At 41.2% G+C, this 26745-nt stretch overlaps 1 protein-coding gene across 16 annotated transcripts in view; it reads right to left on the bottom strand.

Moving 5' to 3' along the window:
• Positions 1–1015: 1015 nt before the first annotated feature.
• The window catches only part of wnk1b (WNK lysine deficient protein kinase 1b), a 92144-nt gene continuing 66414 nt past the window's right edge, over positions 1016–26745 (bottom strand). For 7 of the 16 annotated variants that reach the window (XM_051392173.1, XM_051392175.1, XM_051392174.1 and 4 more), the window contains 25 exons: positions 26511–26588; positions 24385–24651; positions 22795–22865; positions 22509–22659; positions 22166–22282; positions 21704–21814; positions 21453–21504; positions 21006–21146; positions 18863–19778; positions 18465–18775; positions 18305–18375; positions 17921–17977; positions 16465–16548; positions 16323–16356; positions 16168–16235; positions 15733–16011; positions 15318–15589; positions 14854–14929; positions 14628–14757; positions 13486–13680; positions 12951–13043; positions 10044–10085; positions 8233–8405; positions 7518–7574; positions 1016–7132 (listed from right to left, as the gene is read on the bottom strand). In XM_051392173.1, coding sequence (XP_051248133.1) covers positions 6692–7132; positions 7518–7574; positions 8233–8405; positions 10044–10085; positions 12951–13043; positions 13486–13680; positions 14628–14757; positions 14854–14929; positions 15318–15589; positions 15733–16011; positions 16168–16235; positions 16323–16356; positions 16465–16548; positions 17921–17977; positions 18305–18375; positions 18465–18775; positions 18863–19778; positions 21006–21146; positions 21453–21504; positions 21704–21814; positions 22166–22282; positions 22509–22659; positions 22795–22865; positions 24385–24651; positions 26511–26588 — 4287 coding nt within the window. In that variant the 3' untranslated portion in view covers positions 1016–6691. Of the gene's footprint in view, positions 7133–7517; positions 7575–8232; positions 8406–10043; positions 10086–12950; positions 13044–13485; positions 13937–14627; positions 14758–14853; positions 14930–15317; positions 15590–15732; positions 16012–16167; positions 16236–16322; positions 16357–16464; positions 16549–17920; positions 17978–18304; positions 18376–18464; positions 18776–18862; positions 19779–21005; positions 21147–21452; positions 21505–21703; positions 21815–22165; positions 22283–22508; positions 22660–22794; positions 22866–24384; positions 24652–26510; positions 26589–26745 lie in introns of those variants that run through there. The other 9 variants (XM_051392178.1, XM_051392179.1, XM_051392176.1 and 6 more) reach the window with 8 other exon arrangements.

Genomic DNA, 26745 nt, shown 5'->3' with positions numbered 1-26745 from the left:
AACATATTTAGGAGCATTAAGATAACTAGATGAAATGTCTTCTGACAAGTTTGACATGGATTAACATCTGCATAATTTTTTGCAGTGCAGTATTCATATCAAAGCAGGAAAACTGCATGATGGAAATTTATTGTTTTAATGTACCGGTAAGTCTCATTTTCCTTCCTCCCTCCCTTCCTCAGGCATCTCTTTCTCTGTGCTGACAATGTTATTTCCATTGTATCCATGGTGACAGATAATAAGGATAGATTCACACCTCACAACGAGCTGTTTCCTGATTGGCCTCGAAGCGAGAAGCTGTTTTATATGGTCTGGATAACAGGAAGGAGGCCAGTATATACAGTAAATCCTGCAGGTTATGCAGTTGAAAAAAGATAAGTGCTGCAGCCATGTGGAGAAGACAAGTACTGCAAAAGGGGAACTGTAAAGTAGCATCTTAATTTCGCTCAGGGATAAGACAAACCTGTCTGTCTTATTTTGATATGATGGGGTGATGTCTAACAATCTTTAAAAAAACGGGGGGGGTAGTTGTTGATGTTTTACACTTCCACTGTATTTTTTTTCTTCTGATTTATTCTATGTTAGCCTAAAATCCTGCCTATAGCCTATGTTTTTATTCTGCCTTCATTTTGTTTTAATGCTATTTTATGACTGATGTAAAGCTGTTTGAATAGACCTTTTGCCATTTTGACATGAGGCTAAATAGGGTAATCACAGGTGTTACCAGAGACACTAATTGGGGTTCTGTCCCATTCAGGTTAGAGCCAAGGTCCTGAAAATTCTCCAAACACATTTAAAAAAACAAGATTATGAAACTTTATCAGTACTGTGCTCTTACAGCTGTGACTGTTTGTCCATGTCATTGCGTACCTCTCTGTCCATCGGTCTTCTATTAAAATTGTTCTGGTATGTTGTGACCCAGACTCCTGGTAAAAAGATAATTTATTGTGAATATTAAAACATAAACAGCAGTCATTTCTATATTCATACTGATTTAAAGTCCAGTCACTGCAAATCATTTAAACAACTTTTATTTATTAAGTTTTTACAAATAAAGTAACAAATTTCATTGTATTGTAGCGCAAAGCGCAAAGTTTTTTTTAATATGAAGCTTGAACACTCTATACTTAGTGCAAAACATACCTTTAAAGGCTGCCGATGACTCCCTACATGTATTTTGTTTGTTTTTTCTCTCATTCATTCGTCCATGTTTTTTTTTTTTTTATCCAACCACTTTGTACAATGTCAAGCACGATACAGGAAAATGAAACCACTGAATTAAGTTAGGTGCCGCTATAAAGACATTAAAACTGCTGATAAAAACAAGTGAGAAATAAAAAATAAAACATGAGAGCATCAGAAACATAATCAACACGTTCAGTAACAGTCTGAAGGAGAAACTGTTGCTGTGCTCGAGACTCGACATCATTCCACAGGAGCAAGCTACATGAAACGGCAAGGAGATGCACTGAATCAATCAATCTGTGTGTGTGTGTGTGTGTGTGTGTGTGTGTGTGTGTGTGTGTGTGTGTGTGTGTGTGTCACTGAAGGCATTTTGTTAACATGTGGGCACTTCTACAGTAAAAAGCATAAAAGGTTAGCAAGTCCTGAACAGGCAAAAACTGTGAAAACTGAATCTAATGTGTTAGTCTATTAAAAATAACTATTGCTACACTATGTGTGTGTGTGTGTGTGTGTGTGTGTGTGTGTGTGTGTGTGTGTGTGTGTGTCTCACCAGAAAAAGAACCCTACTAGTTTACAAAACTTCACAATAAGAGTGCTTGCACTGGATAACTCTTGAGCCGTTCACAGTAAAACTCCATTAAAAAAACTTCACAAAAATTGCACCCACTGATGTTTAACTCTGGAGTGTTAGAAATAAGAGTCCTCCAGCAAGGTGTAACTGTCAAACACTACCTCAGAGCTTGATAGCATACTGTAACTTTAAATAATATTGCATTGTAGTAGGCATTCCTTTCATAGTAATTACATAGTAGAGACACAGCAAAGTACTATCTTCTACTGTGGAAATCATTTGAGGCTCGAGCAATTGCAAAGTGAAAATCCAGGATGTTACCTGGCAACCAAACCAGCTCCAGTGAGTAAAAGCAGGTAAATACACTCAGTTTTCTTTTTTAATTCTTTACCCCTCATGTTTCCACTCCACTAACAAAGAGTCAAATGGCACTGAGTTGGTGGCAGTTGGTTTGACAGATCATGATAAACAGGATGCTCATAACCAGAACTAAAGCAAAGTGGCTCAATGATTATTCACAGCTTCAACCAAACTTGCCTAGTAGTAAAAATGTTGCATTATTATTCATGAGAAATGGAAAAACATCCCAAAAACAGGCAAAAGCGATGCTATTTTTGTACAAACTTTACAAAGTAACCTTTTTATGTTTTTATGTGAATCCAGAATACCCATTCCCAGCAACAACAAAAAAAAAACAACACAAAATACGTTAAGTGAATGTCAGAGTTTGTACCAGATATGCGTCATTTGCACTGACAAATGAAAAGAGAAAAGGAGGACAGGGTGTCAAAGGCCTTGAATCTAATAGCGCCATAACTCCATTATCACCATCACTTCCATCATCACTACCAGCACAATCATTATAACCACCACCAACACCACAACTAGCACTGTGATGCCCTTATGTTCAAATATTTGTTTTCGTTTTTTGGTTTACAGTCATTTCTGTTATTAAAACCTATTAAACCTCAGTGGTACAGCTTCAGACACATACAGTGGGAAAAGGAGTGGATGAGACAATATTCACAACTTTTGAAGACATGCTTTTTTTGCCCAATAGCAGAAACTCTCAGATGAGGAGGCATTACCAACCAAATCTGTTTCTGGCCTCGTAAATACTGATAATAACAAGGTGCAAAATGGCTCCTACAATGATTGTTCACCTTTGTTTAGCTTTTCACTTTAAGGCCCTGGAAACTTATTTTCTCAATCAGTTTCTTAGTGATGGGTTCCTACATGAAAAAATGATGCCAACATTTTGATAGACTTAAATTATTATTAGTTATTTTCAATGAGAGATTTCTGTATTTCTGTTTCTCTGTTCTCTTCTCACTGGTGGGCAGGGCTCAGGTGGAAAAATTAACTTCCTTGCCTCAATCAAGAAATAGCAAACTCTGAATCAGAATCTGATGACGGTGGGTGTTTTTTGGTCTTTGCCAATCAAATCTGATTCAAAACACACCCACAGAGTCCTGACAAAGCAGAGTTTTAGAGTGTTAAGCTTAAGAAATGCTTATTTAGCCATGAATATGTAATGTGGAAAAAAGTTTTCAGGGTCTTTAAAGTCTGTAATGCATAGTAACTGTATAGTAAATATTCTATTTGGGCATGTGATCATGGCTCTGTAGTCAGTCTGGGGCTTTTCCACTGTGTTGTGGTAATTTCACTGCAAATCCATGTGAAGTTTACAGTAGATGTGCCTTTATAAAGTTAGTGAAACAAACTATTGTTTCTCTCTGGCAAATGTACGCACTCGCTATTCACTGAATAATAATAAAATTGTGCTCAAAACCAGGGCAGGAGACTTAGTTTTTTTTATCCACAGGCCACAGCATCAACATGCGTTTTGGTAAAAACATAAATCTATAGGACACTAGAGATATGTCATTAAAATAAACTTTAGTTCACTATACCAATGCGTCCTCTGCTGACTGTATCCTGCACCAGGGCCAGTGCCCCTAAAGTACAGAGTGGTCCAAGCTTCAAATACAATCTTCAATAACTTCCTCCTTGAAACTTATAAAATATTCTCATCTCGTTTTTTTTCTTCCCAATATCTACATTTAAAACCCTGAAAAAATGGCACTGATTAACTCATGTTCTCTCCATCTTTTATCATGTTGGTGGTGTAACCGGGCCGTAGACACAGTCAATTCAAAGAGCTAAGTTATATGGTTAATAGTTACGATTTTCAGTTTTTCAATCCATGGGGAAACAGTCTTGTTTTTTGGAGGAAGATACACTCTCAATTAGTTGAAATCAAACAGAATTAACCACAAACCAGCTGTAGTGCACACAGTAGCAGCTAACGAAAGCCATTATTACCGCATCTCCACCAATCTACTGAATGCCTGCTCCACTAACACCAGGTCCAATCATCACCACTGACTTCAAAGCGGCACCCAAAAACTCTCCACACATGCTGTTAAGTGTGCTTACTTTAACCCGAGGCCTCAACCCCACAAAGGAACAAGCAACAGGAAGGATGCAAGGCACTAGTAACCACCTCCAGTATTCACCAGAGGCTCTAGGGGTCGGGGGTCAGGGGGAAGCAAAAGAAAGCAAAAAGAAAAGACAGACCTTTTTTTTCAAGTACATTAAAATGGACACCATTGGTTTATACATTCACATTCATCTAACAAAACCAGGGGAGAAAGGTTAGAGGAGGGCTATTTAAAGTGTCTGATATATAAGTACTGTATTAAGAAAAAAAATAGCTAGCATTACTTTATTATCTAAATATCAACTATCCTGCCGTTCACCCCGGTTTGTCTTTGTAATCGGGCTTGGAGGTCAGTTTCAACTTTCAATTCAATCAATTATAAAGATGAACTGAAACTGCAGTTGATTAGTTGTTGATAAGGCATCTGGTTTGGATAGTGTCCTCAGTAACTGGATGTTAAGAGGATTATTGAAAAGAGGGATTTAAATTTTTTTCACATTTTGACAAGAATCCATTTGCTGAAAGCAGTGAATTGAAAGTGAAAGGACCCCAAAACCGTTCTCTGTATGCTTTTGTTTTTTTGTTTTTTATTTGTGACATTTCACCCTAAAACTAATGTTGTCCAACAACATTTTCTAATAATAAACAACAATAATCACAGTGTTTCCACATCGTACACCGATGTGCGCGTATAACAGGTCCATCGACAGAACACGTTCTTGTTTTTGTTTCTTTTTAAATAGAATAATAATCATTAACAACAATAATCATGACAATAATGTACATTGCAATCATTTCAACACAAATGTTGAAACCAACCTAATGATGGTAATGAGAACTGAGGCATTACTCTGTGAATCTATGTCTGTTAAACGGCTACAACACCTCCAAAAATGTGCATGTATTTACATGAGTCTGGCTGTGTGTGTATGCAGGTGTGTGTATTTATATCAATGTCTCATGCGTGTGTGTGTGTGTGTGTGTGTGTGTGTGTGTCTCAGATTGCTAGCTGGGGGCAGCAAGCAAAACAAACCCAACAAAACAAAATAAAACAACAAAATGGAATCATCATAGCTGACATTCTAAAAAATAAACAGAGACACAAACTGTACAGGGACTCTATATTATTCTGATAACAAGGCCACTTTTTCACGCTGAGTTCTCTCATGTTTGGGCTTTTTTTCTCTAAAAGGTTTCTGCTGTTATTGCTTCAAATGGCAACAGAGAGTCGGAGAGAGGGATGGAGGAAGAGGTGGTGTCGTGATGGTGAAGAGGCGTTCGGTGTGCAGAAGCATCTGTCATGTCCATTTAGTACTTTAGCAATGGCGCGCACACAGCCGGTATGTTCGTAAAGTAAGCAGTGGAACACGAAACAGATGAGGTGTTTGACTGTTATTTAACACAAACACCTGCTTGCTGCTCTCCCTCTTCGTCTACTTTCTCTCCTCCATCTCTCTCCACCTGTTTGAATGACGGACAAACAAACAAGGGAGACAAGACAAAGGAGGTAACGGAGGAGTAGCAACCACGAATCGAAACCCCACCATGTGCTGGACTACACCTATTCTAAACCAAGCTCGAGGTCAGCTCTTTGTTCTTGATTTTTTTGTGCTTTTCATGGTTAAGAAAAATTTCCAAATTCTGAATACTGACGAAAAAACACTTCCTGAACAAGAAAAAACTCAAGAGGCCGCTCTAAACATCTCTCCATTCTGCTCTCAAAACTTTTATGAGCTGCTATCTGCAGCCTTCCTTGTACGAATTCATTTGAGGGATGCAAAATGATGCAAACAGCTGGCAGAAAACTGCCGCCGCTTGATTTCAGAGTGATGAACACAAAGAAAGACAACCTTAATGCGATGTGTTCCCTTCTGTCAGTTACCTTAAATAAAAGTGTGAACACAAGGGCTAAAAGTGGCCACCACATTCCTCCACCCCCAACCTGATACAACTCCACTGTCTCACAAGGGTGATTGTTTGACCTGCCTTGTAAAGACTTGTTCACTTAATTTAGAGCATGAAATGGAACAAGTGTGACCGAGCCATAAGTGCCTATACACGATACCTTACACACAAACAGTAATTAACGCCAATCCTGCACCCTGTCAAAACCTCTTTGGCCTTTTAACATTGCACTCATGAGTCTTTTCCTTTATCCTTGAGCATTTGGCTGGCTGTCACAAGTCAAACACAGTCAAACACAGCAGAAAGGGAGATTGTGTGACTGCATTTGGTTCTGTGACAACTGCAGATTCATCACACTATTTGTGGAGATGGCCACATCGCATTCCTGATTTCTTCTTTCCTCCTCATTTCCTTTTTTCCTTTCTCCTCTTAAACAGGTAAGCTCTCATACTCATTTTCAAACTCCCTGCTCTCCACATTCCTCGCAAGTTCTTCCATCCTCTCCGACCGATCAAGCGCATCAGACTCTGTTCCACACCAATCCAGTCCAGTCGGGCCGTGATTCAAACCAGCCCTCACCCCCAGCCCTACGTGGTCCTCAGGTTGGGTCCTCCTGGGTTGCTGACTGACTTCTGCAGAGTGTTGGTCAGATGGAAAGCCTGGAGTGGCCCCTGCCCGGGAATCTGGCCCTGTCCACCAACCGTGGTGGGATAGGGGCCCAGGGGCTGGGAGGTGCTGACAAGTAGAGGCCCAGGCTGTGCAGGGGCCTGGTGTGGGGTTGACAGGCTGTGAGCAGGACCAGACCATTGTGCACTGTACGCAGCGGTGGGGGTGTAGTGGATGAACTGGGGAGGTTGGGGTTGAGGTGGAGTGGAGGAGGCAGGGGGTTGGCACAGGGAGCCCTTGCGAGCGGCCAGAGAGGTAGCGGTGGTGGAGTTTGTAGGGAGGTGGGCTGAACCTCCAATGCTGCTGGTACACAGCTGGCTGGGAGCAGAGTACTTCCTGCCCAGACTGGCTGACTGGATAACCTGGAGAGGTGGATATTTTACACAAAGAAAGAGAAAAGTTTATTCAAGCTAACACTGGCCTTTCTTCTCTTTATTTTAAGACCTTATATGTATACATTATATTACATAAATACATTTTTTGAATTATTAGCTCAATCTGTAGTCCTGTCTTGTAGAGGGGCCCTAGTTTTATTATTTTAGTTAATACTGTACACGGTGCATGTTCCAAAATAAAGTTATCAAGTTACCACCAACTAATTAGGGCACATAAACCTGGTTGATATTGTTACAGTACAGAAGCACTGTATGATCTGTGGGTCTGCCATGTATGGAGGTGACAAAGGAGGATGTACGTGCACAACAGCTAATCCGGCCATGATGTGATCTGGTGTATTTTTAAACTAACCTCGTAGCTGTGTCCCTGTGCTGGGGCCTGCTGCAGCTGTTTGGCACTCCTCTTCCCCTGAAAAGGTTTTAATATTTAGTTCAGTTAGTTTTACAATACGTTTTTAAACAGCAAAAATTAATCACAAAGAACAGTTATTTTCTAAACCTTAGGGATAAATAAAGACAAAGAAATGTAACTGCAGAGGGTTTTAAGTTCGTTAAAATTTGAATAAAATGCTTCACATTTCTTATGAAAAACAGCCTGGAAAAATGTACGCTGTGCAACGGTATCTACTACTGGATGTTCCCAGAGCTTGACTTAAAGTAAAGAAATACCAAGCATTTGCTGTCTCTACTCTTAACCTTTGGAGTATTAGATTAGATTTAATCAAGCAGAATTTTCTTACAAAACTTCTCAAGACTAACTTTTCTTTTCTTAATTGAGGTTCTGGTCAATGCAAACACAAATAAAGAGCCAAATGGATGCAGGACCTGGTAGAGATTTACAAAACATATCATCAGCCAAATGCCGGTAGGTTTTGGCAGAGGTTTGTTTATTCTCCCAGTCACTTTGGCTTTTAACAAACCACCATTTAGAGTTTAGTTTATTTCCTCTATCTGTCTTCTTGTCCGGTAAACTAAATACAGGCACTGGTGAGTCACTGCTTAAGCAACATTTTTACTGTCAAAACAACGTCTGCTTCAGAAAGATGAAACATAAAACAGCAGTAAACCTGTGAGAGGTTCATAGCATCTCTGGCCCAGTTGTCCACCAGTTTATGGAGGTCATCGGTGAAGGTTCCTTTCCTCTGGTGGGGTGCCGACATGTTGGGGGGCAGACACTGAGAACCCCCCTGGCTCTGACCCAAACCACCTGAACCGCTCACTGCATTGGTGCTATTAGTCCCTGTGGAGGGAGACGGAGAGAGAGAGAGAGAGAGAGAGAGAGAGAGAGAAGGAGAAGAGCAAAGAATGTGAGATACTGTTAAAACTAGACGATGATAATTCATGTTTTTCTATTTATGAATGGAAATGCGTTTCCTGTCTTGACCATGAAAAGGGGCCGTTACATGGTGACAGAGGCTGATTGGGGCGGGAGTTTTAGGGTAGGTCAGAGAATTATATTGTTTAGTTGTAATGATGAAAATAATGATGGCTGGCGGGAACAAAAAGAAAAACTATGATACTAGAGCAGACATTTCAAGACAGAACATGGGCACTTTTGCCAACAAATATAACAAATACTGAACCTTTTACAGAATATATCATATTATATGCAGCATTCACCCACAAGATGCTCCAACAAGAAAGAAGCAGAGCAAGTCCCGCTGTTGAACACAGTTACCCTTTGTACTGTACAGCTGATCTCCTGTTTTGATTTATTTCTTGACCATTAGATGGCACTCAAGCTCTGTAACAGTTGGTAATTTGCTTTTTAGCCATCCCCTGACCATCAAACTCATCAGAGCAAATTCAATGCAGAAAAAAAAAGCACACACACTGCAAACTGGCCAGGGTGTCTGCTTGTAAGTGCTGTCGTCACATGTAGCCTCTGTTCAATTTAGCATGAACTATTACATGATGCCATAATCATAATCATGTAAGTGCCTCTCTACAAATCAGTATATGCTGAGAGGTGAGAGGAGGAAAATTATAAAATACCTCAACTCTTTGCTACACACTGCTGGTTCAGATGTTGTCACAGAATTTCAGAACTTAATGTTTCACTTCAATCAAATCTGCATCCACAGTACTGCAGAAACAGCCCTCACAACATACAGGTATATTTTTCACAAAAGTACAGTTTTAACATATCATTTAGGCCAGTGAAAGAGTATTGTACTTGTAATTTACTATCATGTATACGGCATAATAATTATTTACTCACAAAATTGTCTTTATTATTATCTCTTTGCTCTAAGGGATTCCAAAGCCATGCTGACAAAATCAGCTTAGCTATGAAATATTTAGATTATCTGTTGGTATCAGATATTACACAAGAAAAGACATAAAATGCAGAGATTGCTGGTAAAAAAAAAATAACAATACAGTTTGAGAGAAACTGTCATGTCATGCTAAATAAAATGGAGGAAAATAAGAATGAGGAGACGCTGAGTCATGACTGACTGCAGCAGCATGGGATTCTGGGCAATGTAGTCAAGACCACAAGCCATGACGAGGGAAGGAGGAGGGGAGGGCAGAGTGGCTAACAGCTGTTCTGATGTGTTAGTGTTTTAACATGTGTGTGTGTGAGCTTGCGGGTGCATGCGCTGTCAGTTTGAATCTGTGATGGCCGCTCAGTTCAGTAATTTCAGTCCTCAAACTGGATGTTGTCGGATCTTTGAAATGTCTGAATGTAAAAATACAATGTCTCTGTGAGTCATACGAGCTGAAATAACTGAATTGAACTGATCTCAAATCTGGCAGAGCATCAAAGTTTGAACCTAAAGGACATTAGAGAGCAGGAGGAAGCGTGGGAGAGCAAGTGCAAGGATGGAAGAGGGGATGGATGGAGGGAGGGAAGACCAAAAAGAGAGATAGTTACTACAGAGCTGGTTGCAGGGGCAGACTTTTTTCACCATCTTCCCTGTGCGGCCGGAAGACAACAATTGGAGGATTGGGAGAGAGTCAGAGTTAAACCCCGCCCACAACACCCGACAACCAAACACAATGCATCCAAGTATGATTATTTGTACTTGAGGTAGTCAATAAACAACACTTTGGGGTTGAGTTGCCCAATAACATCTTTACAGTGAGATCAGTACCTGTCACACAGTGCACTGGGATCAAAACCCCGGAACGTGAAGTAGTTGTTAATTCATGTGCAGTTTTTAAGTGTATGATTTAGTGGTGTGTCTGCTGTGTGTTCTGCACTCTGCACCGTGAGAAAGGCTGACCACAGATGTCAAGTCACAAGACTGCAATTTTTATACACATCAACAACTGCGTAAAGATGCTTTCTTTCTGCAAGGCCAAGATATGTAGGCAACCTTCTGAGGAAGTGCAGACACCAACTTGGTAAACACTCTTGGTTGACAGTTACTGCAGTAGCAACAGACCAGTTAATACCGGAATATAAATATTTTGTAACCAAAGCTTTTAAAGATAATACTTGTGTTTAACAGTAGACTAACCGGAGTCCACTGCCTCAAAGACTTGCTTATGTACTGTGGCTTGAAGATGCTTTTGGGTAACCAACCCCTGATTCTGAGTCCTCTCTACAGCTCACAGGGCCGCACCAGAACTGGGTCCAAATTAGGATTCATATAAAATCCTAAAGTACGCTGTTTCCAGACCTCTGAATTGCTGCGCACATCTCTGATTTGGTCATCGAATTAAAAACATTTAAGTGAAACAAAATGGCAATTCAGTTTTGTTTTCAGGCTGATATCAAAGGTAATTTACCTTAATGAATTTAATGCTGATGTTAGATCACTTTTTTCCTAAGCTACCTGTTTACGAACAATAAGTAAATATCAATAAGACCCAGGTCTGTCTCTCTCCCCTCCTGGCTGTGCAGTGATAGGGGAACAGGTGAGGAGGGGGTGTGGGGAGGGGGGGTGAAAGGGGGTGTGGGGAAAGGAAGGGAGAGAAAGGGTTTGAGCTGCAGAGGGTTCAGAGGCATTCATAAAAATCCCTTCATCAAGCACAAAACATTTAACCAACGCTACATATTATGATTATAATATGATTTGAGAAAAACAATTTCTTAATCACGAAAATATATGAATAAATAAAGACTGATGGCACAGTATTTGGACAGAACTGTTCTTAAACGAATGAGTCATTGCAATTAAGTTAAGTTTTACTAAAACAAAATAAATTTCCTATTAAAATAAAACTGTACGGCAGAAAACTCAAGTCATCAGGTGTCAACTTGTCTTTCCCTATTAATCTCCTTGTTTTCACAGAGGCAAAGGTTAGAAATGGAAGCAGCCAGGATTTAAAATTCAGACAAACAAAACTTTATCGTCTATCTCTAACTTATGTAAACATATAGCACAATATGTGTCTTTTAGCTGCTGTCATATAAGTGTTTTGTCCACCAGCCTAACTGGTGTTCATGCAATATTTTTTAGGTTATACTACTCTAATTGCTATAACATTAAAGTTATAATCCATGAGATTTTCATGAAAACAAACCCATTTTATATTTTTTATGTTAACATTGTGTAATCAATCTCTCTCTCTCTCTCTCTCTCTCTCTCTCTCTCTCTCTCTCTCTATATATATATATATATATATATATATATATTAGTCCTCATTGTTAGTGGCATAAATAAATAAATATTGCATGGAGTAATAAGACAAGATAGAGTAGCCAAAGTGAGCTGGTAAATGGGTACTGCACAGTATGCAGCATGAAATCAGGTTGCTATTGACTGACTTCTTTATCAAAACAATGTGGGTTTGTTTGGCTGCACTGTGAACAGATAGACGCGTATCTCTTCGGTTCTATTTCTGACAAAGAAGTGTCTGTCTGCCGCCCCCAGAATTTTGGGACCTGTTATTAAACTGCACTTGCTTTTAACAACAGTGACCCTGGGTGTCACCCAATTAATCAGGACTGAAATCAGAAGGATTATAACTTTAAACAGGTTAGTGAAACTCAGTTCCCTATCACTAATATCGCTGGATATAAAGATATAAAGATGTTTTATGCCATAGAATCACATTTTCTCATCTGTGATTTGGCTTGTACACTTCACATGACATTATGATTGAACACTTTGCTGTGTCCTTTCTATCAAATATGATGCGATTTTTCTATTTTGAAAAATGCTCTTTAGTACGCAAAGTTGGAACTGAATGTGAAGTTAAGAGATGACTTGTTTGTCAAGGAAAACTATGTCAAAGGAAGAATACCGATAGAAAGATAGCGATAGTGGGAAGCAGAAGATTAAAAAGAAAGTAAAGATGACTATAGGAAGCTCTGGGAATGTACAAAAGACTAAATTTGTCATTGTGCCAATTTCCTGTGTCCTGCAGTTAGCTTTTATATCTGATTTGCCCTTTTTCTTCTGTACCTAAAAAAATTCTTTTCTTAAACATACACAAACAGTAAAAATCAACTAATTGTATCTGCAGAAAGCTGCGAACCTAATTTTAAGGCCCTGATTTGAGCTAGAAATTTAGTTTGGCTTTTAGGTTTTGAGTACAAGTACTTGACCCTGCCTGCTGCAGTGAGAAAGGTGTAAAAGTGTGTAAAAGTCTGCATGCTCAGCTGATTTCGCCTGGGTGAATAAATGTTTTTCTACTAATGCCTGAAAAGCTGACTTCTGCAGGACACTGGTGATATCAGAAGCAGAGGGTCTTCCTCCATCAAATAAGGAAACCCATGGGAAGACAGGACGACTGTGACTTGACAGATATAGGAGTAAAAAAATAAGAACAAAAGTAAGTAAGGACGACGGGTAAAAAGAGAAGAGCAAAGAAATAAAGCGTTACACACAAAGAGCCAAGCAGGGCGTACTCAGAAAGCGCGTCCTCCTGCCGCCAGGCTTGAAGGCCAAACGCTCCGAACCCCAGCTGAACTTTACACAGCCTGAAGAGAGAGAGGAGGGAAGGAAAAGGAGGAGAGAAGAGGTAAGGAAACAGAAAAGAAGAGTGCAGAGAAGGGAAGAGGAGAAGTGAAGAAGATAAGGGGAGAGAAATTGAGAAGAGAGCGACGTAGAGACAAGAGGACAGAGAAAAACAACAGAGATAAACAAGATAGAGAAAAGGGCAAGACAGAAAAGGTAGATGAGAGGGAAGGAAAGAGACACAGGTAAAGGAATACACAGGAAGAATGTAACAATTAGCCATTACACTTTACACAGAGAGAGAAACAGATAGAGAAAGATAGAAAAAGATGTGAGAAATGTCTTGTTGTGAGGGAGACAAACCAACTGCATGCACTTGTGTTTGTCTGTATGCAAATCATTTCTCATGTTGTGGGGAAGCATGTGAGGCCAGTTGCAGACTGGGATTCACAGTCGCATGCCTACCTGGGGTGGGAGCACACAAGCTGGGAACAGAGAGCGCCCCCTCGCTGGTGTAGGCCGAACACAGGTTGTTACTGGAGGGAGAGGGTTTGAGTGGCTGGAGAGTACTGGTGCCCGAATCGGCTAATCCTCCTGGGGCTAACAGAGCCAGTTGGCCGGGGTACATGGTGGGGACGCTCTGGGCGGATAAAGTGCTGCCTGGAGATAGCACAAGGCATAAGCAGGAGAGGACAGGGCAGGAACGACACACCACACGCGCACACACACACACACACACACACACACACACACACACACACACACACACACACACACACACACACACACACACACACACACAGAGATAACGGACAGATGAGACAACAGCCACCCCCAGACAGTTACACAGACGTACACACAAACACACAGAGAAAGACAGACAGGGAAAGCAGTCAGAAATGTTCAAGCTCTGAGCCTGCTCCAGCATACACCCACATGCACGTGTAACCAAGCAGATAAACACACACACACACATATATGTGCACAAGGATGCATAAACACAGAGACGGTGTAATGTTAGGGTAAACGTATTGACCATCCTGTAGTGAAGTGGACTTAAGGTGAATACTTTGATTGTTCACTGTTCAGAGGTTAAATAAATATTTCCTCACCTTCTTCTGGAGGTATCTAGCCATGTTGATATTTTTGGTTTAATTTACCCGGGATTTGATGAGGTGAATGGAGTTTTTCAGTTCAGTTGTTGCAAGGCTGTACTTTCTGCAGGTACAGCCGTGCTTTGAGCTAAATGCTAACGCCAACATGCTAAAATGCTCATAATGCCAACGCTAACATGCTGATGTTTGGTAATGTTTAACATCTGTATTTGTTAGTTTAGCCTGCAAACATTTGCTAATCAGCACTTTATAGCACATTAGCATATATTTATATGTCAAGTTTCAGTGCTTTGATCAACACAAACCAAGTTTTATTCACCGCCATTGTGTCGGGGTGGAGCCAGAAATCTTACAGATAGGTATATCAAGACCTGGAAGAATCAAACCAACCATTGCATGGGTAGTTACCACCAGAAGTAAGTAAGAAACAATGTTTCTTTGGAATTTGGGCTGAACCAACTCTTTAATATAAATGTTTAAACAAGAGCCTACCTGGCTGTAACGGACTCTTGCTGCCATGCGTGGAGCTGGTTCTGGACGATTTGGAGGATTTGCTTTTGGTAGGTCGTCTCCTCCTGCCAGTCAAGGCTATAACTGGAGGGAGCACTGTGGCTGGAGGAACCTACACCGTGACCAAAGGAAAGAACGGTTGCTTGCTACATACTGTATGTGATGTGATGTTTCTAATGTCTGCACTGATGTAACCAAGGTGAGTTACCTTTCCCAGCTTGGTAAAGAGACAGTCTATTTCGTCCTTCTGGCGGGAATGGAGGGCCTGAATCTCACGCATGTGCCTGGTGGTAGAAGAAGGGAATGAAAAATATGAGGAACAGGCTTAAGAAAGTAAGTAATAATGAGGGTGAGGAAGCAAGGAGAGAGGGGGAGGGACTAGTGTTCTGTGAAGTGCTTAACATCTCTTTTCAAGAAAAGAAGAAGAGAAAGAAGTAATGAACGAAAGTGAGTTCTTGACCTCATTCTTGAGGGTGAGGAAAGAGGAAAAGGAAGAAGAGAAAAGAGAAGCAGAGCACAGCCTTCTATTTTTGGGGGCACAGAGGGAGGAGAAAGACGAGAGCAAAATCTAGTTTTCTTCAGAGCAGTTAACCTCACTAACAGAAGTGTTGATAGGGCAACAGAACTTTCTTTTCTCTACAATTTCTGAGAAGAGAGGAAAGGATAACTTGCTTTTCTCTGAGGCGGCTGACTTCCCGTTTGAAGTCTTCATCCTCAAATTCTGAGTCGTTGTCACTGCTGATGTAGGAGTTATTGAAGGAGTTGTTGTTTAGACTCGGCAGCGAGGCTTTATGAGTGGAGTCCGGACTCAAAATCTGCCTGGGATCACTGGGTCCGTTAGCAGCCTGTGCAGCGGGCGGAGGGGTCTGCCTGGACTCGAGGCTCTGCTCCTGGGCACGACTTACACAGAATCTACCCACACGGGCCTCTGGGTTGGTGGTAACCTGAAATAAAAGTAATAAAATATTGAATTAAATAATGAGTGGGACAAACAGAATATGAAAGCACTGGGTTGTCAGTCTGTGTGGTACCTGTAGCAAAGAAGCCCCTCACTCATTTCACTACAAGATACAAAAACAGGAAATACCTGGAAGCGTCCAATGGTAGTGGTGGGCTTAGGAGAGGGGCAGGGTGAAGTGAAGGGGGAAGGGTGCTGTGACCCTCCCAGAGTCCTTTGTGGGAGTCCGTCCACAACATCTCCTCCTTCCCCTTTCAGAGGAGACAAGGAGTCCTTGTGCAGCGTATTCTCCGGGCTGGAGAGACTGGAGGACGACGAGGACGAAGAAGATGAGGAGGAGGAGGTGGTGGAGGAAGATTCAGTGCAGGCTGGGCGTTTGACAGGAGGCTCCTCAGTAGCCAACGAGACCTAATAAGTGAGAAGAGTAAGAGAAAGGGGGCGATAGAGACATACAGTATTACTTAGTATTACTTTTCTTCCTAATTAAAATTCCATGACTTTTGCAACCAAAAAAAAAAATGCATAGACAGTTGTGTGTGGCCTGTAGTGTGAGTGAAATCTTACCTGAAATCTTCCGAGTTTAATTCCAGGAACAGAGGGGGACACAGTGTCTTCCTCCAGAGAGAAGGGAACTGAAAGACAGATGTAACAGATATTAAACAGACAGATTATACACAGATATAGATGCATAGATTTAATAGATTTAATAATACACATACTTTGTCCCACTGAAGGTAATCCACTGTGAGAGCCCTGGGGTTAACACATAGAGAGAAGATAATGGGTTAATATTGAATTACAACAGTATATACAATGTCAGTGTGAGTTAACAGACTAATATCCAAACGTGTGTATGTTTACCTGTGTGTGTGTGCTGACAGAAACAGTCTCTGGGCTCAGCGCTCTCCTCAACTGAGCATCCAGGTCCTCTAGAGGCTGCTGGGACTGGAAAAACACAAGATACACGTTTAGATACACACAACACACACACACACACACACACACACACACACACACACAAAAAGAAAACACACACACACACCAGTTAATTAGCAATACAAGCGCAGATCAACCAAAAGCACGCATGTACAGCTACTAAGGCTGGACCATAAATCAGTATTATTTTGGAAAGACATTTAGAAGATATGATTTCATTATTTTACAAATTGGTGTTGTCTAAATGAATAATTCCAAGCCAGGTTTAATTAGAAGAGTCACAAAACTGACTAATTGAAGGTTTTGTTTTAATCGTATGAAGAGTTTAGTCTCATGTAATGCATAACTGTGAAACACAACTCATTGGTATTGTTATTAATATTGTGATGAGATTTTAACCATCTTGCCAAGCCCCAGTAGCTACACAAAGCTTTGCACTGTTATCTCGTGATCCAATCAACTGTGACTGAACAGGCAAACACAGAACACAGAACAAGAGTTCATCATCTCTTGCTCCAATTTGTAACAAGGCTTCATTCAAAAAGCATAGAAATTAGAAAGACGTTTTTTGTGGTAAAACTGAAAGCACTGTCAAAAGGCACTATCCCTCCCAGACCCATCTCCTGTGCCATGACACACACAAACACAGGTAAGGGCGTATAAGGTATTCTACTCTCTGGAGCATTTCAACTGCAGTTAAAAAAGTAATCATTAAAATCAAATCCCTTGAGAGCTTCGACTACAGCAGGATTATCTTAATCAAATGGGACAAGTCTCGCCCATGAGAGTTACATAAGGGACGAGAAGTGAATGTTAGCAGGTCAGCTTTTTCATAAAGGAGCTACAAGTCATATCGCGCTGTTCAGTGGGAGGTCTATTTTTACATGGCAGCATTCACAGCCACAACAAAACAGTCTGGAAATTAAAGTCAGTTAGGTGTCGTCTCTGCCCTGAAGTACCCAGTCCTCAGCCTGCCTGCCTGCCACCTCTGTCCAATTTCACTGTCTCTCACTCTTTCTTTTAACCAGCTTCTCTCTGATCCTCCTTTCTTTTATCCTCTATGGTTATTTTTTATTTAAAGTAGAGGCATTTCTTTGCAGTTGAATGCATCTATTTGATGTTACGTTCTTGTTAGAGTTCTACTGTCTTTATTCTGATGTGTATTCTGTTGTTAAGGATGCAATCTTCTTATATTAAAGAGAATTCATGGCTTTACTGGCTTTTAATATGCAGTATAAATTAAATGTCTTGTTGCACAGCAGAAGCACAATTTATGCACAACAGATAGGACATAGAACCGAAACCATAAGCATTACAAGCTCACTTTGAATACAGTATTGCATTGCATTGGAAACTCTAAAAATGAGCAAATAAAAAACACCTGTATTAGACAAGGTCCAGGGAAAGATGGCAGGAGTTCTGAAGGAGGAGAACTGGCCTAATCCCAGGGACAGAAAGGTGATGAGAAGACACAGAGTGGGAGAAATAAGAGAGAAAAGATTTGTAGAGGAGGTTATAAGAATGTTGTCCCATTGTGGAGAATGTTAAAAGAAATTTCCATGCCAGATGAGATTTAAGGAAAGTGAGTAGAAACATCTTGGAACACCAGTCATTACTAAAGATTAAATTAACATCTTGACCTTTAGAAGGTAAAAAATAAACACTGGTCTCCTAGCAGACCACATAGTTAAATAAGTAATTCAAGTACTAATGGTTGAACTAGATCTAATAGCATTGCTGTCTACAGGTAAACTGGATCACTCACCGGTACCCTGGATAAGGGAGTTTTGGATGGAGTGGTCTGGCCAAAGGATGAAGCAGGGACGACTGAAGAAACTGAAATCACAAAGTCAGTCAGCAACATTATTCAAACACAGGTTAACTTACGCTAGCCCATATGCAGAAACACACAGCAATCTACCTACCAATCTGTGCAGGGGTGGAGATAGGCGTTCCAGGACCCTGGATTGGAGCAGGTGACCCCAGTGCAAGGCTGGAGGGGGGCTGAGGGGGATTGGCCGGCTGGCTGGAGCCAGGTGTGGTGACAGATGTGCTGGAGGTAGAGCAGGGGCCCATTGGGGAAGAAGTACCTGGCACGGTGGCTCCAGAGGCAGGGTCAGCAGCTAAGATGTCTCCCTGTGTGGAAGCCATCCCTCCACCGAGATCCATGAAGAGTGACCGCAGCTTCTTCTCCAGGGCTTGGATGTCATCTGGTTTGCCTTGGGACTCCTCACACCTGAGAAAGATATCAATTAAGTTTCCTAATTCAGTGCTAATAACTAAAAGAAACTAGTAGAGAGACTTAATATCTACCACCACTCACCTTGCATCGCATTCCCCACAGTGTGTGTGCGGCTGCCCAGGCAGGGCCGCTGTCTGTGGCTGCGAGTGGACCAAGGTTGGTTGGACCGAAGGAACATTGGTGGTCACTGGCTGGAGCCCCACAGCAGAGGAAGAGGAGGAGGAGGGAGGGGGAGCAGGGTGGGAAGTGGCAGCAAGAGCAAGCTGGGGGCCTGGGATGGCAGTAGTGGGCATGACAGAGGATGAAAGGGAAGTAGTGGAGGAGGAGGTGGGAGAGGCCGACGGACGATCGGAGGAGACTTCACTTGCTGTTAGAGTGGAGGAGGGAGGGGAGGATACAAGGGGAGCAGTCTGGGCGGGAGGAGGGGAGGTAAGCATTGCTGGGGGGATGCTGGCCGGTGGTAAAGTTGAAGGTACTGAAGTAGCAATGACAGCAGCAACAGTTTGAGACTGTGGCTGTGTGAAAGCCTGGGGCTGAATTTGTGCTTGCCCCTGGGGTTGGGACACAGCCTGTATCCCCGGCTGTGACTGAAGGATGGACTGATTCACCACAGTAGGAGGAGGGGAGGAGGAACAAGGAGGGCTGAGACAAACAGCAGGCATTGATGAGGGGGTGGAGGAGGCAGAGGAGGGAGGAAGAGAGGACTCCAAGACCTGCTCCTGTGCCTGGTTTAAATTAGAAGAGACAAGTCCAGCAGTAGGATCCACAGTAGGAGTGACTGTGCTAGCCTGTGAGGGGACAGAAGCTACTAGAGGATGCAGAGGAGGATGGGTGGAGTGGATAGAAGCTGGGGCTGTGCTGGGTCCGGCATCAAACTGAATCTGGTTCTGTCGGAGCTCAGAGAAAGCTTGTTGTAAGCTGATTGCTCCGGCAGACTGGGACAATGCCATACCTTGGCCTGGAGTCTGTGATGGAGCTGGAGCTGATGCTGGAGGAACTGGGAAAAAAAGAAACACTTTCAATTCCCGAGGTCCATCCTGTAGTCTTTGACCTAACAATATACTTTTCACTGTTTGTTTTCACTGACTTGGAGATTGATATTGGGTGTAACTGTCACACATAAAACAGGTCATATATCTGAGAAAGTAACTTTCAGAGGAGGTGCTGTAGTTGAAGGGGAACTCAACTATTTTTTTAAATATCGAGGTCCTGCTGTGTACTACTGAATATGTGGAGTTGTGCAGACTACTAATTTTAGAAATGAAAAATCTGGGGGTGTGGAAGGAAGACAAATGTGTGTGTGTCTCTGGTTTTGCTGCATCAATCTTGATCTTTAAAAGTAGTCTCCCAAAGGATGTTTCTGAGTTATTTCTTTAATTTTTAGAACATTGTGTAAGGTTGTGTAGGTATTTTTGATTTATGTTGATGGAATAATGTTTAAATTCTACAGTATCCAAATGAAGATCAGATAAAGCTATTTATAACCCAGTGATCCACCAGAAGATCCTTTGGTATCAATTTAAATAAATGCCAGTGTGTTATTGCATTTGGACAGAACATTTGGGCAATTTCCTCTAAAAGCATTACAGTTTAATCTGATAACAGTGCACGTGGCAAAGTACACTGTCATTTAGTGAGCATTTGTGTGTGTTTGCAGTAGAAGAAACATTTTTTTTAATTTATTTATTTGTAGTGCTGTCAAACGATAATGTCTACTGTCAACTTTTTAAAAGTAAACTTTCCATTCAGAATATTATTGGCATCCATTTCGGCGTCTCGCGCTCGCCATCCACTCAAAACGTAACGTCTACTACTCTTAAACAAGTATGTGCGGCGTGCCTGTTGTTTTGTTTCCAGTCTAGCTAGATCCGGTGTGGTGTTGTAGTTTTTCTAACGTTACTAGTTGTTGCAACAGCATGTGAAAAAAACTACAAAGTGTGCTAGGCCAAAAAGAACGTTAATCTCGCGATTAAAAAATTGACGCCGTTAAAATGGGTTTGCGTAAACGCCGTTAATAACGCGTTTACACAATTTATTTGATCACTTCTTTCTCTTCTTCAATGTGATACTCATCAAAATTGTGTAATTCTCTTAACAGTAACTTCTTATCTTGCTAAGAAAGATTAGTATCATACTGTTTTGGGAACGAAAACAACTGAGCTTTAAAGGTCATACACACACACACACACACACACACACACACACACACACACACAATCCTTACCAGTTTCAACAGGAGGCACAGGGGCAGGAGAAGGAGAGGTAGGAAACATTTGTTCCTTCAGCCTGGCTTCAGGTACGGGGCTGACAATGAACCTCCGACCTGCTGAATGGACCACTTGTGCTGTTGCACTAGGAGGGATGTCTGGGAAGAGATGAATGTCATTACACAGCATTGTTATTTGTTAATCTCTGAGAGAATAGCATGCAAACTACTATTCTCTTAAACAGTTCAGCTGCAAAATAAGCAACAGGAAGCATTAGGGATGCAAAATAAAAAAGAGAAAATATGTAATATTTCTGTGTGGAAATTCTGTCTTGTCTATAAATTTCATAGGAATTCATTGCTGTGCTCATTGACAGAGACGCTTAGAGCTAGGTCTTATAATTGCCTGTGCCGCCCTGTTGCCCCATGGACATATTCTAAGGCTTTTTATTTTGTTGTTTTTACCTGGCATGGGGACAGATATAGCAGGAATCTGTTGCTCCTTATCACCTGTCATCTGCAGATCAACAAGACAACAATATATGCACACACACTATATAAAAGCAATAGAAATTTCATGAAAAAAAACAGCAGCTAATTTAGTATTTTTCTATCAAAAACCCAACACCAGCAACTGAAACTATGCACCAGCAACTCTCCCAAACTCCCAAAACACGAAGAGAGAGAAAGAAATAAAGACTCGGTGTTGTGTTTACCTGGCTGTTTGTGTCTCTCTCCAGACCCTTCTCATCAGCGTTCTCTATCACCTCTCTGACCTGCTCAATGAACGACTCCCTCTCACTCTCCAGGATGAACTCACTCTGGACCTGGACACACACACACGCAAGGAAAAAAAGTCAGATTAAAATGTATGTGTAACAGAAACAAAACTACAGCCGGGTTTATACTTCCTATGCCAGTGTGTTGGCCACAGAGGTGTAATTTTGCCTTGTGTGGGAACCTGGTGACAACACTCTCAATGAAAGCACAAAGACTAGGGCACAGCAATTATGTGTGCTTCAGTGGTTTTGCTAGACAAAGAGTAGATGGCATGTGCACTGGCATGTGAAGCCTATTACAGCCTTTATAGAGAGTTACTAAATGTTTGGAAAGAGAGTAAATGAATCAAATCAAAGTTGTGGGGGAAAAAATCAAACGAGATGTGTGTGTGTGTGTACCATGATCTGGGCAATCTCCTCGGGGTTGTCTCCATCCAGGTCAAACCTGAATGTCACCATCTTCCTGTTGTGGGTCTCCAGCTGACACTCTGCTACCCTGTCTCCTCGATTGGAGATCTAACATGCACAAACAGCAGATATAGAAGTACATAAAGAAAGAAAAATACAATTAGAAAGAAAGACAGAATGTAAACAGATGATTATCTCGATTAGATGTTTCTCATTACTTTTATTGCAGCTCATAACTCTGTTACAACCAATAAATATCCCCACAGTGGTACAGTATAAAAGAGGATTTATGGTTTAATTATGATTTCATAGGATTTATAGGATGAGCCATTACATTTAGAACATTGAGTTTCGCCTTGGAGAGCTTCTCGTGGCGTGATCGACTTCGCACAGAACGTCTCTGATGCCGCTTGGTGGAGCGACCTTCATGGCGACCTCCACCTCCCTCGTTGCCATCGCTCAGACCTGAAGTCTCAGAGTGGCCACTGAGGTACAGACGGGCACGTTTAATAAGAGAAAAAGTGGTAAATAGAAACTAAGTGAGAGACAGCATCAAAAAGACTAGTTTGCTTTTGTGTGAGGGATGTGGCATCAGTTCAGTAAGTACGTAAATGTATTACCTCTCTATAGATGAAAGAACTTGAGGTGGCTGTAGTTGGGACTGGGACAGCTCTGAAGACTGAGAGGCAGACTGAAACACACACACAGTCACATGAAAAGGCACATACATACACACAATCAATTTGATCGCAATCACCACTAAACACCAGAAATTTAGGGGAAGAAAATACAACAGAAAAAGCATGAAATACAAGCAAAGCATACCAAAAGAAAGAGAGAAAACTAACTAAATTGCAAGATCATGATTTTAGATTTAAAAGGAAAGACAGGGATAGAACACATCAGAATAGAACTGAACAACTAAAACTGGAGCATGAAACAAAAGGAGCGAAGCAAGAACTGCCACAAAAGGAGAAACGAAACTGTGTATTCATCTCCACATGCAACCCTGTCTGATAATAAAGATCTATAAATGATTACTTAAAAAGAAATGGTCCGAGTTACAGCAGAGTTCAACTAAGGACGGCTCTTGTATGTGGACTAAAAAGCAATCTGCGGATTCTATTTGACATCATTTATTCGAAGACCAATCAAAACTGTCTCTCGTAAATCAGTGTTGCTACACTTAAACCAAGCCACAGAAACTGCTCAACATGAAACACCAGGCTGGTTATTCTATGTAAATAAACAGTAAACCAGCATATTATCTGCACATCATCATGGATATCATAAAATGAGACTACAACCTTTATCATTGCCACTCAGTCATCATTAATTATCACTAAAACTCATGAACTTTAAATGTGAACTTAGGCAGTACCATTTAATTAAATGGATATGGATAAGCAAATATGGATCAAATCTAAAATCAATCGAATCAACTAATAAACTGATAACAATAGTTGTTCAGAGTGCATCTCAAATCTGGCTGCCATTCAAAAATGATATCCAAACTACACATGCAAGAACCACTATGAACAAACAAAAAGGTACAAATCAGGTACAAACAAAATTCAAGAGTATCAAATACGATACTTATATTACCCAAAATAAAATGTATAACTAAAACAAACCTAATATACAATTAATATTCTGAGTGTTTTTATGAGTTTTATTGGCATACTTAAGAACAAACATGTTTACATTTCAATTATCAGCTGTCTTTATGAAGGTTGCTTTCCAGGACCATCTTCTGTTGCACTGACAGTGTAACATCCCCTTTTGTAGGCTATCATATATTCTATTATCTAATTCCAAGTTAAACGATTCCCTCTTTATTTATGTCACAGTATGGAGCTCAGGTCCTTTAATACCACTCTACAAACTGCGAAATTTGATTCCTGAAATTTGTCTTTTTAGTCTTGGGTGACTTTTATGATTCAAACTTTGCCACACACAGATGATGGCATTCATCAGCTGAAACGGGCTATTTACAACGTCGTGCAGTTCAGAGTCCCACAAAAACGTTTGAAAAACTCCCCGATCGAATACATATCTCGGACCATAAAAACAATGGTAAAAATCCTAACTCATAACCCAAGGCTCAAGACAGTGATTTCAAACAACAGCCTGCAGCATTCAGCTGCGGACAATGTGAGCACAATGAACAGGGACAAGACATCCACTTGGTGGGTTTGACTGTCCAGTACCTGGGGAGGGGCTTCCATGGGAGTATCAGGCGGGGCGGTGACTACACTGATGATTGGCACCACGGTAGCCAATGGCTGAGGCACAGGTGTGGGCACAGGAGGAGGAGGAGGAGGAGAAGGAGGGGAAACAATAGTAGGCATCACCCCAACAGGGAGTGGCAGAGGAGTGGGAGGGGAAGCCTTAACCGTGGTTGGCACGGTAATGGGGAGGGACGGCGACGGAGAGGGCAGGGTCACCAAGGAAACAGTAGACGGAGTTACACTGGGCTGAGAAGAGGAGGAAGGGCCAGAAAGAGAAAGAGGAGGAGACAGAGAGGAAAAAGATGGGAGAAAGAAGAAGGTAGATAAGGCAGAGGACGGGTCGGAGGACAAGGTGAGAAAAGGGAGGCGGCAACGTCAGAGGGAAGATGAGGAAGTAGATTAACCCGGCAAGTGATCAGATGTGATGAGCACAGACATATTTAAAGTCAGTTGCCTGGGTAATCGAACAGTGAGCTAAAGCTGGTCTTTAGTTGAACTGTGGGTTCACTTAAAATATTAAGACTTCAAAAGATGAATGTTAGCTGTGAGTCTGGGTCTTTATTGATCTCTATCATAAATCATGTTAAAATAAAGACACCAGGACAAAGAGCCAGCCATAGTTCACTGACCCATTACTGACACGTTTCACTCCCGAGACCCTCAACAAACAACTTTCCGAGCAAGACAACTGGAACATTGATCAAGCCGATTAGTGACAGCATCTCAAAAAACAAACTCTGTGACAGGGCGATTGTGTAAAACACACATGACTCTAAGATCATGCAACCACAAACAGCTTAGATCTCTCAGACAAAGTACAGTGTGACTTTACAGACAGTGGAAGAGCAAGCAAAATCTTTACACAATGTAGGCAGGCAACAGTGGAGAAACGGTTAAAAAACTACACTACCTATAAAAGACTATACAAAGTGATTTAAGAAGCTATGAGTGAAGTCTTTAAGCAATACTGCTTTACTTCTGGGAAAACCGTTTGAAGAACGGATGCCTTCAAAGTCATGGAAACAATGATCCAAAGTCGTTGGGCATTGGATGGAAAAATTATTCTAAAAACTGAAGCACATGTAAAAAAGGTCAAAATTAACTTTTCAGATATAGAAATCCAATGCTTAACATGTTGTGGTCATTAAAATGTGCCCTGTGGAGTTTTTTTTCTTGTAAGCAAACAAAAGTTTGTGAAATAGTGCGACCCATGTACCGAGGCTGAGTCCTTGCTGCAGCGGCCCAGGGTTCGAATCCGACCTGCGGCCCTTTGCTGCGTGTCATCCCCTCTCTCTGTCCCCCTTTCCTGTCTATCTTCAACTGTCTCTATCATAAAGGCAATAAAAGCCCCAAAAAAGAAAAAACTTTACTGTCTTTGTTGATGCATTGCTGTGTATCTTGGCACACTACAGCCACCTGTCAATCAGTGAAATAGTGTGAAACCACTGGGAGGACTGTGTGTCACATGCATGTGTGTGATCTCGTTCACAAAGAAACTGCTCCCACTCAGTAAAAAACATAAAAAAATATGTCTTTGTCTATTTATACACAACAACACAAAGATATAAATGCATAGGTAGTGTGCAAAAGACCCTTAAAGCATCTGATGTGAAACGTATATGTTATTATCCATACTTTAATCATATGTATATAACTGCAGATGCACTTTAAATGTAAGCATCAGCTCAGTTTTTTACAGAATGCTACCTGCCTGTCCTCAGGAGGCAGCCTAAATAATATGAATATTTCTTTAACACAATGCTATATTGGATACACACCTTTTAAGATTCTTCACTGCCCATTGTTACCCACATTCACCTTTTACTGTTCACCAGTTCTGTTCCAGGATATATTAGCCATCTTAATTTCCTAACAAGGAACCTATGTATTTACAAGCCGTGCTTTTAATAAGATGGTTAGTTGGAGCATCTGGGATGAACACAGGAGAACTACGGGGCTAAAAGACAGAGCTATATCCAAAAAGCACCAAAGAAGAGGGATGTCAAACAGATTTGCACACTAAATTATTTAGATACATAATTACAAACTAGGAGGCACACATACAAACACACTTAGCCACATACACTGCCATACATAAAATGTACCTGAACCAGAGCTAGCTTAGCAGCTTGGTATAGAAAATAAAGATGTTCTATACTGGGAGAAGGAGTGAGATCTAAAAACTAGAAACGCACAAAACACACACACCACACACACCCATCCATTTTGTGCAAAAAACGCATACGACCAAACATACAAGCACACATGCGTACAGACGGTACAAGAAGGCATGTACAACACATTCGCATTAAAACAAACCCGGTGATGAACACAAGCAGC

Source organism: Dicentrarchus labrax, unplaced genomic scaffold (assembly GCF_905237075.1).
Source record: "Dicentrarchus labrax unplaced genomic scaffold, dlabrax2021, whole genome shotgun sequence".
In the NCBI taxonomy this organism is placed as follows: domain Eukaryota; kingdom Metazoa; phylum Chordata; class Actinopteri; family Moronidae; genus Dicentrarchus; species Dicentrarchus labrax.
The sequence above is the reverse complement of the archived record's forward strand: the minus strand, read 5'-3'. Positions and strand labels throughout refer to the sequence as shown.